We start from the raw sequence: 14,447 nt of genomic DNA, 5'->3' as shown, positions 1-14,447 counted from the left end.
GCTGCTGTCTACTAATAAAATGTACAGCTTAACCACTCCCTGGTTCCCAGGCAATATTTATCCTGACTCCAAAATGTTAAGTGCCTCATATTTTGGCTGTAGAAGCTACCTGGTATTCCCAGTTATCTTTTCATTCCCAATCAGACAGAAAGCTCTGTAAGGTCAAGGTACCATATTTAGGGCACAGTGGTATGTATCTTCAGTTCCAGCTACAATTGAGGCAGGAGCCCAGGAATTTGAGGCCAGCCTGGGCAACACAGTGAGATACCATTTCAAAAAAAGGTATAATATTTAGAGTTTGATTTGTTTTGTTTCTTTCACACCCTGTAGTTAACTGACTGCTTACATGCTCAATACGTAATTTTGCTGTCATTTCTTCCTCCTATCCCTCACAACCCATTCTGTTTCTACTCTATATCTTCTGATGTACTCCCTCCACTAGACTGTTTCACCCTCTCTTTGATGCTACATTCTTCCTTCGACAACAGTAGCTTCCAAACTGTTTTGACCTGAGCCAAAAGAATGTGTTTTCCATCACAACCAAGTTACATATTACACACACACACACACACAGAGAGAGAGAGAGAGAGAGATAAATTTACTCAAAGCATGCTTATCCTTATATAAAACACACTCTTTTCCATTCCACTTCTCTTTTCCTCCTTCTTTCCCTCCTTCCTCCCTTCCTTCTTTCTTTTTCAATGTATATAGAAGTCCATTAAATAGATTTCATCATCCATAGTTTGAAAAATACTGACCTACAAGTCAAGGTATTAGGAGGCCCAAACTTTTTCTAAAACCTAACCTCTTAATTTCTCCAGCATATTGGCAGTATCATGATTATTTCATTTCCTCGAGTCTGTAACTTTAAAGATCTTTATCCCTCTCAGTCATCTACATTTCGGAGCTATCATCTACCCTTGGTTGCTTTACTATTTCTAACATCTCAGCTACGCCCCTTTTATCCTTATCCAAAATCATTACAAGTATATCTTTCCAAAATTATCTGCTTTAGAAAATATATCACAGATTTCTTTAATCAAAAAAGCACCTCTAGCAGTACATAAAATTGATTTTTATTTAATTTTTCAGCAACGTGTCAACTAATAAAATGTATAGCTGTGAAATATTTTATTTGCAATGCAGGTCCCACATATTATCTTATTTTGTTCTTATAGTCAAATGAGGAAGTTACAGGTCAAAGAGTTTACGTAACTGATATAAATTTACTTGGCTAGTTAGTAGCAGAGCAACTTCTTGAACCCAGATATTTTGACTCTAAGCCTAATGCTATCCTTTCCCCACATACAAGTGCGCCTGCTAATTATGCAAGATACTTCCACTGGACTTCACTGGCCTCCAAGTCAGCTTTTTTTAAAATTTCAATTTTATATTTTATTTTTTATTTTTTTATTTATTTTTATTTTTATTATATATATATTTTTTATTGTGTTTCAAGTTTGGGGGTACATGTGAAGAACATGCAAGATTGTTGCATAGGTACATACATGGCAATGTGGTTTGCTGCCTTCCTCCCCATCACCTATATCTGGCATTTCTCCCCATGTTATCCCTCCCCAACTCCCCACCCCCCACTGTCCCTCACCTAGTTCGTCCCTCACCTAGTTCCCCCCTCCACAGACCCCAGTGTGTGATGCTCCCCTCCCTGTGTCCATGTGTTCTCATTGTTCAACACCCGCCTATGAGTGAGATCATGCGGTGTTTGATTTTCTGTTCTTGTGTGTCAGTTTGCTGAGAATGATGGTTTCCAGGTTCATCCATGTCCCTACAAAGGACACCAACTCATCATCTCATCGTTTTTTATGGCTGCATAGTATTCCATGGTGTATGTGTGCCACATTTTCCCTGTCCAGTCTATCGTCGATGGGTCCAAGTCAGCTTTAACTGGCTTCCCTTCTCCTAGCATCATCCAGTTGATGTTTCACACAGCAATAAAAATTCTTTCGTTGGCCCTTCATTTTGTCTGACCACCATACTGGATGCTATACAAAACCAGAATTCACTTTGAGTGCTGCAATGAACTCTATCAATTTCTTCCTACTTAACTTTCTGCTAATTCCCAGCTAGTCCCAAACACAGAGCCTGGCACAGCACATGTTCAGCTGCTATTTCTGACTATCCTCTTAAACATTATATATATTTTTAATTTCTCTAACAGCTCCAGCAGCACCCCTCTCCTTTGTCTGACATTTAAGATTCAAATATGGCTTGCCCCAAGATCCAGCCTTGAACTGCTCTTCAGTAGCAATTCTTTGGCCGGATCCATCTCATCCTATAGGAAACAGGCCCTCTTTCCCTATTTATTTTCATATCTGCAGGTCCAGATCAAGTTCTAGCTTTTTCTGTTTGTTTTGAGACAGAGTTTAGCTCTTGTTGCCCAGGCTGGAATGCAATTGGCATCATCTCGGCTCAATACAGCCTCTGCCTTCCAGGTTCAAGCGATTCTCCTGCTTCAGCCTCCCAAGTAGCTGGGATTACAGGTATGCACCACCATGCCTGGCTGACTTTTTGTATTTTTAGTAGAGACGGGGTTTCTCCATGTTGGTCAGGCTGGTCTCAAACTCCCGACCTCAGGTGATCCACCCGCCCCGGCCTCCCAAAGTGCTGGGATTACAGGAGTGAGCCATTGCACCAAGCCAAATTCTAGCATTTCTACACCTTTTTTTTTTTCTCAGACATTAAAACCAATCAACATGATTTTCGCTTCTCAGTTTTCCCAGCTATTACCTGTCTGCCTCATTAGAGCACTTATTCATATAACATCTTCATGGTTTCTTTGCAGTTTGAACTAAGTAAAAGTTCTTCCTCCCCAACCACCTCAAAGTTTCTGTAGGGTCGGTATAGTAACCTTAAATTTATTTTGTTTTTCCTCTCAGCCTCTAGCACAGAACTTTGCACATCATATTCAAAGTACTATACATCCCTTTTTAAACAAACATTGCAAATAAAACCTCTGTCCATGGGAAACTTTTTTGAAGCACATAATGAGTACATACGTTATATCCGCTCTACATACGTGGTTTTATTTCAGCTCACCAAGACCCATAAGGGAGGTGTCATTAAGCCCATTTTACAGATAGAGAAACAGGCTCAGAATGACAGCAACTTGCAGAATGGCAGAAGAGTTCCTTCAGACCACAGCTCTGAATACTGCCCCTCCACCACATCACTCCCCACTCATTCTGGTCAGGTTCAATCCAGAAGCCACAAGAACTCCTGCTTGTTGGCACATGTTCAGATGCTATATGTATTCAAATTATCCTTGCTTTAGAAAAGGATAAAATGCAGCCAACAAATGCAAGTTATGGTCCTAGCTCCACCTGCTTAAGTCACTTAACCTTTCTCAGTCTCAGTTTCCATTTAAAGACTTACAATCTGGACTTGCAGAATTTTTTTTTCCTCCATATTTCTGGCTACTCCTCCCCATTACTCTTACACTGTTCCCCATGTACAACCAGATTCATGTCTCAACCACTGCTCAGGGTGTCTGCTCTGCCCAAATCACCCCTTCTTCCTGCTCTATCCAATGAAAGCAACTCTTCCCCAAGCCCAGCTCAAGGGAGTCCCAGGCAGAATTAATTGCTTCCTTCCTTGTGGTCCAACAGCGTAAATACTCTATTTATAAGTATAATATGTCTCTCTCCCCTCCTTCCAGGTGGTAAGCTCTAAAGGCAGATGCATATTTTCCTGGACTTTATAACGTGAAACCCCACACAATTCCTGAAGCTATCTGACCTTCTCCAGACTTCACGAAGGTTTGTTGAATTAAGGAATTCAGGAATGTTTGTTGTAATTCAACGTTTGTTGAATTAAGCAGTCAATCAATCATGCCCTAAAATGAGAATACCATCTGTTCTTCCTACTTCACAGTTGTTTAAGTGTTACATCCTTACCTCCCCAACAACCCAATCCCCTTTGATAATCTCTCATCCTGGGTTTTTCTTATATTTTTATCTGAATATATAATTATAATCGTGTGTGTTACTTTTTAATGTCTATATTTCTCTGTGCTACTAGACTGGAAACTCCATGAAAACAGGGATGATGTATGTTTAGTTTGCCACTGTATTCCCAGCACCCAGAGTATGTACTCAATAAATATTTATTAAATAATTAGTGTGAAGATTAAATGCATATCAAAGTGTTTTGTAAACCATAACGTGATGATTAAGATATAATTATTGGTATTATATATCCAGTTTGTCTCCTTTTAGTTAGCTAAAACAAAATCTTCAGTCTCCTCTCCAATATCATATGCCTTTAGTTGGCAAAACTACTTCTTGCCCTGCCAATCGGGCACTTACGTCTCACTCATTTGAATAACAATAGCAGTTGCTTTATTTTCTTCTAGTTAGTAATTTACAAGAATATCGGCAGTGAGAAATATCAAATCAGCTCAGATCTTACTTAAGATTTTCTGTCAAATAAAAGTGAAATACTTATTTCTAAAAATGACTTTGACTTTAATGCATGATTCTAATCTTCAAAGCGCTACATAAACAATCTCTGTGAGGTCCACGTTTAGTAAACTGGAACAACGAGCTCATATTTCCAAGCAAGTGGGTCCAAGTGGACCAAAGGATAGTTACTAAAGCAGGGCCAGAAGTTTTCAGGGTTCCTCAATTTCATGGCCTCCTTCCAAGGCTTGGGGGACCGGGACTTGGCAATGTGTTCTCATGGTCATGTATTCAACTAAATTTTGCAAAAGCAAGAGAGTTTTGTATTTTCCTAAAAGAAGGCCCTCAAAATTGTATACCCCTGAGGCCCCACAAAACCTAGATCCAACCTTGTGCTGATGGTTTTCAACCTTATAATCAGGCCATTTTTCTCTGTAAAGCATTCACAACCAACATGGAATTGCAGGCATATTTAGTAACCAATTTTTTAAACCTCGTTCTTATCTCTGAAGGAGTCATATTATCATAATACCTTTCTTAAAATCCTTCTAAAAAAACGGCACTATGTCTAAATAATTATTTTTTCTAGATCCATATATATCCTTCTTCCTCATTAATAAACACTGCTTACATGCACTGAAGTCCTAAGATCTCTAAAATATTTATAACTCTAACAAGTAGGCATTACTAATTCTCCAGTCTCACGAAAGAGGAAACTGAAACTTGGACGAGTTAAATCATTTGTCCAAGATCAGACAGCTAGTAAGGGATATGTCTGGGGTTTCAACCCAGGGTTATCCACCTCTCTTACTCTCTAGTCTCTCCTACTCCCAGGGTTTCCTGACAATAGGAATTATGTCATCTCACTCCTTTTAATTCCCCACAGAGCAGATGATAAAATGCTGGCACTCAATAAATGTATTTAATCAACTATTTAAGGGAATACCTAATGTAATACAATCTCAAACGGTGTGATATTACTATGAATATTCTTAAATGATGAGGTAATCAGATACTAAAGGAGGAGATTAATGTACAACAAAAGGCATTTTACACCTTATCTCAGGAATGACGCCAAAGAGAAAACGGAAGATCAGCTGTTACCAGTGTTTGCAGTTACAAATCAAAAAGTCCTCAGAGTACAAAGTGGAATATAGGTTACATAGAAGGCTTTTAAATCATATCAGCCATGCAATCTTTGAATTCAAGAAAGTGTTACATATATCTGGAAGAAAAAAGAATGCACAATGGGTTTATTACAATCTGTTTTTCAAAAGCACACATACACAAGATAAACCAAATGGCTTATCCTTTTAGTGCAGTCCTCTTGGAGTCTCCCATTGCTTAGAAGCTAAATTAATACTGCAGTAAAGGAAAAGTGTGCCCACCCAACTGAAAATCCGTTAACTCAGTGGCTGCATGTAGACATGGCCTGAGAGCGTTTTAAATGTAATGTATTGAAACTGCCTGAAAGGCCGCCATTTGGCACCCAGACCAACATCAAAAGGCAATGCTCCTAATGAGCATCTGCAGCTGAGAGACAGTATTTCAACAACATGAAATGAAAGGGCATAATGGCACCACTGTCAACACCAAATAATTTACATCCCTTTACATCAGCAAATGGTTTTAAGGTTTGGCATCAAGAGTTAATAACAAAAGAGGCTAGAGGTAACAGGACTATGACCTTCAGATTTACTTATGTATTCTATTACCCCTACAGTAAGTAGTAAGCCTATCTACTCGTATTGTTAAAAATAGTTTCACTACAATGTTTTCCAATATTAAGACCTCTGGAGCTCATAGAAACCCAATCATTAGGATTCAGAGAGGTCCTTGGGCATTTCCTCCTTCCTAAGGGGCCACCTTTTACAGTACTGCTCAGAGAATCATTGAGTATATTATGAAACGTATAAAATTCTCTTCTTCAGAATTTTACTTAGAATTCTTTCTTTTTAACCAAAGGAATCTTCACCTTAGTGATTTTTACTCAAAGCTCAAATGACCTCATATTATACAGCCACGTGATTAATGTTTTCAACTTTGTGTAATTTGTAACCCACTTTTAACATTAGCAAAATGCTACCTGTAATGTGCTGCCACTTCTTTTCAAGTTCTAGACACTCCTTAGTCTATATATTACAACTGCTAAACTGAAGAATGATCAACTATGAAATTTATATTAAAATATTTATCTTGACATCATAAAACATTTGTGTGCTCAAAAACGCAATGTTGAACCGGTACAGGAGAGCCTTTATAAAATGTCTTTGTCTCCTCCCAGTCTACAACTCTTCCCCCAGACGGACGGGGGCAGGTGTGCGGTCCCTTCTCTCCCCTGCCTGCCAATTGGTTCTGCTCTCCATCACAAGCTCAGGATCCTAAGGGAAAGTACAACCCGTTCTTTAGCAACAGGTAGTCAATCACTTATTTTACACTAAGTCAGAAAGGACTGTCTGTAAAATGTCTCTGGAAGTCTGCCAGTAGTGTTGAAGCCACTTTCAGTCTGGAGAGCAGCCACAGTTCTTTAACACTAAAGAAAAAAATATGGGGAATTTATCAAACTCATACTTAATAGAAGCTTCATCGCCTTGAAAAATTAAGTGGTTGCATCAGAAATTCCAGAGTCCGTATTTTAAGCAGTGTAAAGTTTACAAAATGCTCTCTATAATTTGAGAAACTGGGTTCTGCAGTGAACAAAAACATGTCTAAAGATTAGCTTTTGAGTGACGAAATGGTGCTGTTTATTTTGAAAGGCAATTAAGACATTGTTTCTTGTGACAGAAAAAATACAGATATAGGTTACTTCCATTAAATTACATATGACCTATCTGAGGAATTCAATTAATGATAAATGGATTCCAAACGGAAGCACTGCTCAAAACTTGGAATTTGGGCTGCTACGGACTAATTCTGACTTCTTATTGCTGCCTCCAATAAACAGCCACATCCCTTACAAATAACACACCCACACTATTTTTTTTTTTTTTTTTTTTTTTTTTTTTTTTAGTTTTCACGTGGGATTTTGTTATTTGCAATTGCTATCTTAATTCTTGAACTATCAAGGTCAAGAAACCAGTCATCAGTTAAATTAACCCATTCTTAGTTTAACCAATTAGCATAGGAAGACTTAGAGAAACCTCCTTTACTAAACAAGAATATGTCCTGCTATTTTCTGCTATTCCAATATTTTTTAAAATCCTCCATTAAGGTATCTGGAAAGAAATTATCAGGTTCAATAATTTAGGAGAAGAAGGATGGAGCTTCATAAAGAATTAACTTAAGAAAATAATGCAAGACTTATGAAAACTTAGCCAGGTTAGCAGATCTTTAAGACCTTTGTAGAGGGAATAGTAACCAGAAACTTGTATAAATCACAGCCCATATGCCCACAATGTCTGGATTTTATTCCCTGTTTTTAATAACTATGTTGGATTTTAAACAGATTATCAGTTATTAATATTTTAAAATATGCTGATATTTATTGAAAGAAGATAATCTTTCTGGGGTTTGACTAGAGTTATGAAAGGTTTTCCATTCTTATATAGCCTTTATTACATTCAGTGAAATTTTGTTCAAAAAGACACATTCTCAATCTTAAAATGAAAATCGACGAAAATATATGGCTCACTATAATTGTGCTCACATTAAACTTTGCCGAAGCACACTTTAATTTGCTTAGTGAGAGATATTACATATACTTGATTTCAATGCTAGCTTTTGTAAAGTATCTTTTTGTTCTTAACCAGTGGTATCTTATTAGAAACACAGTCCTATCCATTCCTTGACTCTTGCAAGTTTAATTGGCAGAAGACTGTAAAATTATCAAGCAAACGTGACTTAGCCATTCCAGATCGTTCAGGCAAACATTTTTTAAAAACATCCAAAATTTCTGCTAGAATAGACTCAAATTTACTATGCAATTGCACAACTTTTCATTGTATTCCTAAAGAGCAGAGGACATCAAAAGGGGAGAGGGGCAGCGGATCAGACTTATTTGATATATTAAGGTAAGCTTGCCTTTTATGTAAATTTTCATATGCACCGAGCGGAGCACACAAACTCAGTTGCCGTTGCCCTGGACATGCTACACCATTTGAGTTCAAACAAACAAAGACCCACAGATATATATACATATGTATATATACTTTGTGCTATATTTTCATTTTAATTCTGACCCTTCGACTTGAATTCTTTGACTTTTAAAAAACTATGGTAGAAACGACATTTTAATGAGCAATCATTTCTCTTTGGAAAACCATTCAATTTCTTTCTTTTGTTAAGCAACCTTATATGTGCTTCACGTTCTGCCTTCTTCCCATCCTCAAGGTACCGGGCCAGGAAGGAGGTCGCTTTCATTCTAGGGAACACTGGTCAGAATGCCTCCCCTGCCTGGGCATCCAGGAACATCCCAATGGGAAATCCTGGGCCTGCAACTTCCACGGGATCCAAACACTGATGACTGTACCCATCACGATGATGGAAAGGACCTCCTGGCGATCCCCCAAAAGGCCCACCAAAGATCCGGGCTCCATTGTCACGCTCCCACCCGGGGGCAAGGAGATCTCAAAAACACCCCCATATGCCCGCCCCATGCTGACAAGTCGCGCCGCGGGACCCACGGGCACCGCGGGAAGGGGCTTGCCGGGGGATAGCCCCCGTCCAGGTGGCGGCTGAGACCCAGCGTCAGGCGGACTAGGCTTGGTCCCCACCCCTCCTGGCCCCGCCACGGCCCCGCCCCCGCCCCGCCCCGCCGCCGGTAGCGCCCCCGGCCAGCGCACGCGCGTCGGTGTGCCTGCCAGGGTGCCCTCCCCGGCGACAACGCGCTCGGGCCCGGACTCCACGGCGCGAGAGTGAGCGCTGGCGGGGGCAGTGGGATGCTCAAGTCGGCGTGAAAGAGGCGAGAGTGGCGAGCACGGACGGCCGGACCAGGAGCACTCCTGGTGACCACCTAGTCTCCATTTTATTTCCTTGGAAACTGCGGGGCAGGCGGGGGACCGGCCGCAGGGCGGGGTTTCTCCCGGGGGTGGGTGAGCGAGACCGTTAGGCTGGAGCACCAGGAGACAGTCTTGCCAGCTCCGGGCCGCCACCCGCGCCGCAATAAAAGCCTCTCGCGGCTTCCCGCCCAGCCAGCCTAGCGCTGATTGGTCGCCATGGGAGGGACCCGAGTTGGCTGGAGGCGGCGGCCTAGTGTTGCTCCTGTGCGGCCCTCTGAGGGGGCGCACTGGGTGCTCCCCGGTCCGCCCCGCGCGCTCCCCAACCCGGGCTCCGCCGTCTAGGGCAGGTACCACAGCACCTGGCAGCGGCGACCGCGACACACAGCCCCTCCGCCCGGCTTTCCTCGGGCGCTTCCCAGCACACGCCCCTCGCCCAGAATGTCCGCCCAACCCACCCAGCTCTCTGCAGCCCCTGCTTTTCTTCCTCCCCTCCCGTCCATCAGCGCCAAAGCACAAATCCTTGGGTGGAGGTGGGGGGATGACAGCTGGAGGGGAGGGTGGGCACGCACAGAAGAATTTTCCAGGGAGGCCGGGATGGAAATAGCCAAAATGAAATGCACCTCCCTCCTCGCTGCCGAGGTTGTCTGGGCGGCGGCGCAGCCCCCGCCACCCGCGGCAGCATCACTACTGTCTTCCTCCCAGCTCCCTATTGTTCACACTTTGCCAGGATCGGGAACCTCGCCCAAAGAAAGGAGACAGGGCGAGGTGTTTCGGGCGGCTACCTGCCATTCTTCTCCCGCCCCGTGCAACACTGGGCACGCGGCGCGTGTAAAGGCACACGCGCGCACACACGCGCACACACACCAGGCAGCTCGGATCACGCCCTCCTCGCCCTCCGCCCCTCCGCACTTCCTCCTGTCAAAACGCCACGCTCGACCCTCCCATCCTTCAGTGCTCGCGGCCGAGGGTAGGCTTTGCAACTAACCAGCAATTTGGCAAATGAAAAACTAACGTCATACCGACTGGGGTGCCACAACGGCCACACAGCCCTGCGATTCTGCCCATTTCGCCCCATTTTGCAAACCGTTATTCGGCCGGGGCGGGGGAGGCAAAGCAGCGAACCCGACTTTATTAGACCCGGGGAAATAATGATCTGGGGAGGCTGCCCTAGCCTTATTGTTCACTCTTCCCGAAGCCGGGGCTGACAAGCCCCTTCCCCCTCGGAATCCGAGCCCGTGCGGCGGCACCACCCGAGCCGCGACGCCCCCGCCCCGCCGCCCGCCTTCAGGGAAGGAGCGCTGCCCATCACCAGTGCGGCCGCCGCGTCCCCAGGAGCCGGCCGGCTCTGCTCCCACCGCCGCGGGCGCACAAAGTGGGAAGGGCGGACGCGCTGGAGGGGCGCCGGGAGCTGGCGGCGCGGGGAGTGCAGCGCAGCCCGGGAGGGCGCGGGGTTCGGCTGGGCAGCAAGGGCGACGCGCTCCTTTCACAGCTCAACAAAAATGACCAGCCTTAGCAGTCCACGTAAAACCACCCAAAATAATAGCGCTCCTCTGGGGAGGAGTAGGAAGATGGGGTAATTCGCAAACCAGATTGAGAATTTAAAAAAAAAAAATGTACCTGCAGTTCCCAGGAAAAACAAAGTCCAGATGAGATCCTTAGTTTGCAGCATTGTAATCTGCTGGCTGGGAGGGATGTTCTTGCCGCGGTAAATTCTGTGTCCCCCCCTTGCAGCGAGTGTGGACGGCGGCAGAGCGACAGACCTAGGGGCAGACAATTGCCAGGCTGAGTATGATTATTTTTGCAGAATTGTTTCCTGCCAGCGGCAGCCGAGCTGCGTTCACGCGCTGATCGGAGAATGAGTGACAGTCCCAGCCTCAGCACACTCGCAACTCGGAGATCCTTGCGCTGGCCCGGGTTCGCTTTGATGGAACTGGGGATGGGAGCGGGGAGCGGGGGGCGGGGGTGAGAACCTCACTGTGTCCTTCCACCATGCCGGCCACAAATAGTGCCGAACATCAAGGAGGTAAGAGAGACAGGGGAGGCAGATGCGGCCGCTTGTAAAACGCGGCCTGGAGTTTCCAGGGAGCCGGGCTCTTTCACACGCAGTCTCCCAGGGAGAGCTGGGATTTCTTCTTTTCACACTTCTCCCCTACGCCTTCGCAGGCGCTCCTGCCACCCAGCCTTCCTTAATCAGGAGTTTGCATGTTTTGATAACTAGTAAATAATAAAAGCAAAATTTTAGATTTAGTTAGGTATTTAAAGTTGTCAAATTCTATTTCGATTCTAAGATCCTTGCAACACAAGGATAGCCCAGGACTTAATTTTAAGTGCAGGAAATTAGAACTTTGGAGAGGGTTGGGGGTTGCCGTTTCTGGGTGTTGTTTTGGTATTGTTTGTTTGTTTTATCCTGACTGTGAAGTTTGCTCTCCCACAGAGAAGCAACCTACAACACCCTTCAGCAGATCCCCTGGGAAGGAGGTGGGAAGAGACTTAAGTTAGAAGAAAACGCAGATGTTTGGAAGGGATTTCCAGAAATAACCCGAAGAAAATGTTTTACTGTGTATAAATGCTGAAATCTGTGTTCTCTTTATTAAAATCGCCAAGGCTTTTATATCGGCATTATGATATAGAAGTGACATTAAATAATATTTTCTTACATGGGGACGTGACCTTAATTCTTAAAGATAATGTAGAATATTACTGAGGTACCAACACAATAGGCTTTAATTAATCTTCCAGCTGTGTTTTCAAAAGTAAGGGGAGGAGAGATTCATTCATGTCTCAGCACTTGAAGGCTTGGGTGTGTAAGGAACTAATGCGAGGAAGGTGTTCTAGATGTCAGATTAGCCTATTAGCCGAGAACACTGAAACCCTCTAACCTGGAGGAAGACTGCTTAAGTTCAAAGGGACTAAGGCACTAATGTTACCAGGTACTCCCAAAGGTCGGCCTCCCCACTGCGGTAGCACTTTTTTTCTTTTTTCGAGACGAAGTCTCACTCAGTTGCCCAGGTTGGGGTGCAGTGGAGGGATCTCGGCTCACTGCAACCTGGCTCATTGCAAACTCTGCCTCCCGGGTTCAAGCGATTCTCCTGCCTCAACCTCCTGAGTAGCTGGGATTACAGGCGCGCGACACTACATCCAGCTAATTTTTGTATTTTTAGTAGAGACGAGGTTTCACCATGTTGGCCAGACTGGTCTCGAACTTCTGACCTTGTGATCCTCTCACCTCGGCTTCCCAAAGTACTGGGATTACAGGCGCGAGCTACCTTGCCCTGCCGCTGTAGCAATTTAAAAGCCCATCCTCTATTGGCAGACCAGCCATCCTCCCTTAATGGACAGACCCTCATCTCCTCCCACTTTCCTCCTCTGTAATAGACCAAGTGGGCCATACCAGTACAGTGTAATTTGCGGGGACCCCTGAAAAGTATTTCTTCCCCCAAGTAAATCTTTTACAATGTTTACTTTGGGATATTTCTCTTATACCAAGTATAAACAATTCAAAAATACAGAAAAGTAGAAAGAACTAAAAATAACCCCAAATCCCACAGATTCCAGAGATATCCATAGATTTTGTCTTCTGTATATGCATATGATTTTTATAATTGACATATTATAGTAGCAATTTGAATCCTGCTGATTTTGCCTAACATCAGTATAAGCATTTATTCCTCTGGATCATTAAAAAGCCTTTCTGGATATTTTTATAGCTATGTAATATTTCTTCATCGGGATGATTTTGCAATGGTTTCCCCATTGTTGGATATTTAGATGGTTTGTGGAGTTTGATAATATAAATAATACTTTTTTGAACATCTTTCAACAAATATTTGTGGAGCAACTGCTGGGTTTAGCCCTGTGCTGGATGCAGTGAACTATATACATCTTATTTTTTTAGTGGTTGCTGTATTTTAGTGTCTTTGACTTCAGACTTCTGCTTCTGCTAACATCTAAAATCACCACATAAAATATTACAGATTTATGTGGATGAATATATCAGACTCTTTCCTTAAAAGAAGAGGTTTTGATAGTGAAGAAAGATAAAGAGAACAGGCAGGGGGCAGAGGGGGGAGAGTGAAGTTTGGGGCACCCAAAATAAAAATTTTTTTCAATTTTGCCACTAAGAGTGAGAGACACATCCTTCCCTGTAAACTGTTGTCCTTATAGTCCATGTCAGAATTAAAAGATTCCTTGCTGTTTTTCTCCCCAAATGTCCCTACTTTTAGCTTTTCAATGTAGACAAGTGTGGAAATCCAATCTCACTTCAGCATGACTGAATTTCTTTTTTTTCCCCTCTCTCTCCAGCCCCTCCCTACCCCATGTGGTTGTTGATCTCTGTTGTAATGACTCATTCTAGAATTCTGCCCCAGTCATTCCAGTCCACACTCTGGGTATCTCTCCCAAGTTCTTTTAACAGGATGTGTCACTTGTTTCCAATTCTTTGGCTCTACACTTGTCAATGCCTACATCTGTGAGCTCTGTGTTGTGTTTCAATCCCTCCCTGATCCTCATTTTAAAATGGGACAAAACTGTGGCCCTCACTAGACGTCTCTCTCCAGAGAGAGGCCCGGACTGTCAGGCACACATTAATGAGCATCTACCAAGTGAACATCCATGGGATTGAAGCAGAGGAAGGAGACTCCAGACTGTGCTTTAGAGAGAAAGCTCTGTTAGGAAGCAGAGAATGGTCTAAGAAGACAGCCATGGAAAGGAGACCAGCTAGGAGGCCATGATAGCTCTGGATCGGGTGACAGGGCCTAATTAAGAGAGTGGCAGTGGGAAAGGAAGCAAAAAGAAGCCCAGATTTGCAAGGGCATTCTAAGATAAGAACAGCTGGAATTGGAACTTTGTTAAGATGGAAGTATGAGGCAGAGGAAGAAATACAAGTTCCTTTCATTCATTCAACAAATATTTATGAGTCTCAACTAAGTGCCTGGCATTGCTCTAGACACTGGGGACGTAGCTGTGGACAAAGTAGAGTCTTTGCCTGCACCCTTCTTATTGGAGAAGATGGAGAATAAATCATTAAACATCTAGTATGATAAACAATCAATAAATCATCACCATCTAGTACAGATGGTGATAAGTGTTAAGG

General features: G+C 43.5%; 1 protein-coding gene across 21 annotated transcripts in view; it reads right to left on the bottom strand.

Moving 5' to 3' along the window:
* NCAM1 (neural cell adhesion molecule 1) overlaps nucleotides 1–11,269 on the bottom strand; it is a 311,446-nt gene extending 300,177 nt beyond the window's left edge. For 14 of the 21 annotated variants that reach the window (XM_064375417.1, XM_064375419.1, XM_012470511.2 and 11 more), the window contains exon 1: nucleotides 10,973–11,216. In XM_064375417.1, coding sequence (XP_064231487.1) covers nucleotides 10,973–11,024 — 52 coding nt within the window. In that variant the 5' untranslated portion in view covers nucleotides 11,025–11,216. Of the gene's footprint in view, nucleotides 1–10,972 lie in introns of all 21 variants that reach the window. The other 7 variants (XM_012470500.2, XM_064375416.1, XM_021671137.2 and 4 more) reach the window with 2 other exon arrangements.
* Nucleotides 11,270–14,447: the final 3,178 nt, after the last annotated feature.

Source organism: Aotus nancymaae, unplaced genomic scaffold (genome assembly GCF_030222135.1).
Source record: "Aotus nancymaae isolate 86718 unplaced genomic scaffold, 86718_ANA_hifiasm-v0.15.2.pri h1tg000012l, whole genome shotgun sequence".
Taxonomy (NCBI): Eukaryota; Metazoa; Chordata; class Mammalia; order Primates; family Aotidae; genus Aotus; species Aotus nancymaae.
The sequence above is the reverse complement of the archived record's forward strand: the minus strand, read 5'-3'. Positions and strand labels throughout refer to the sequence as shown.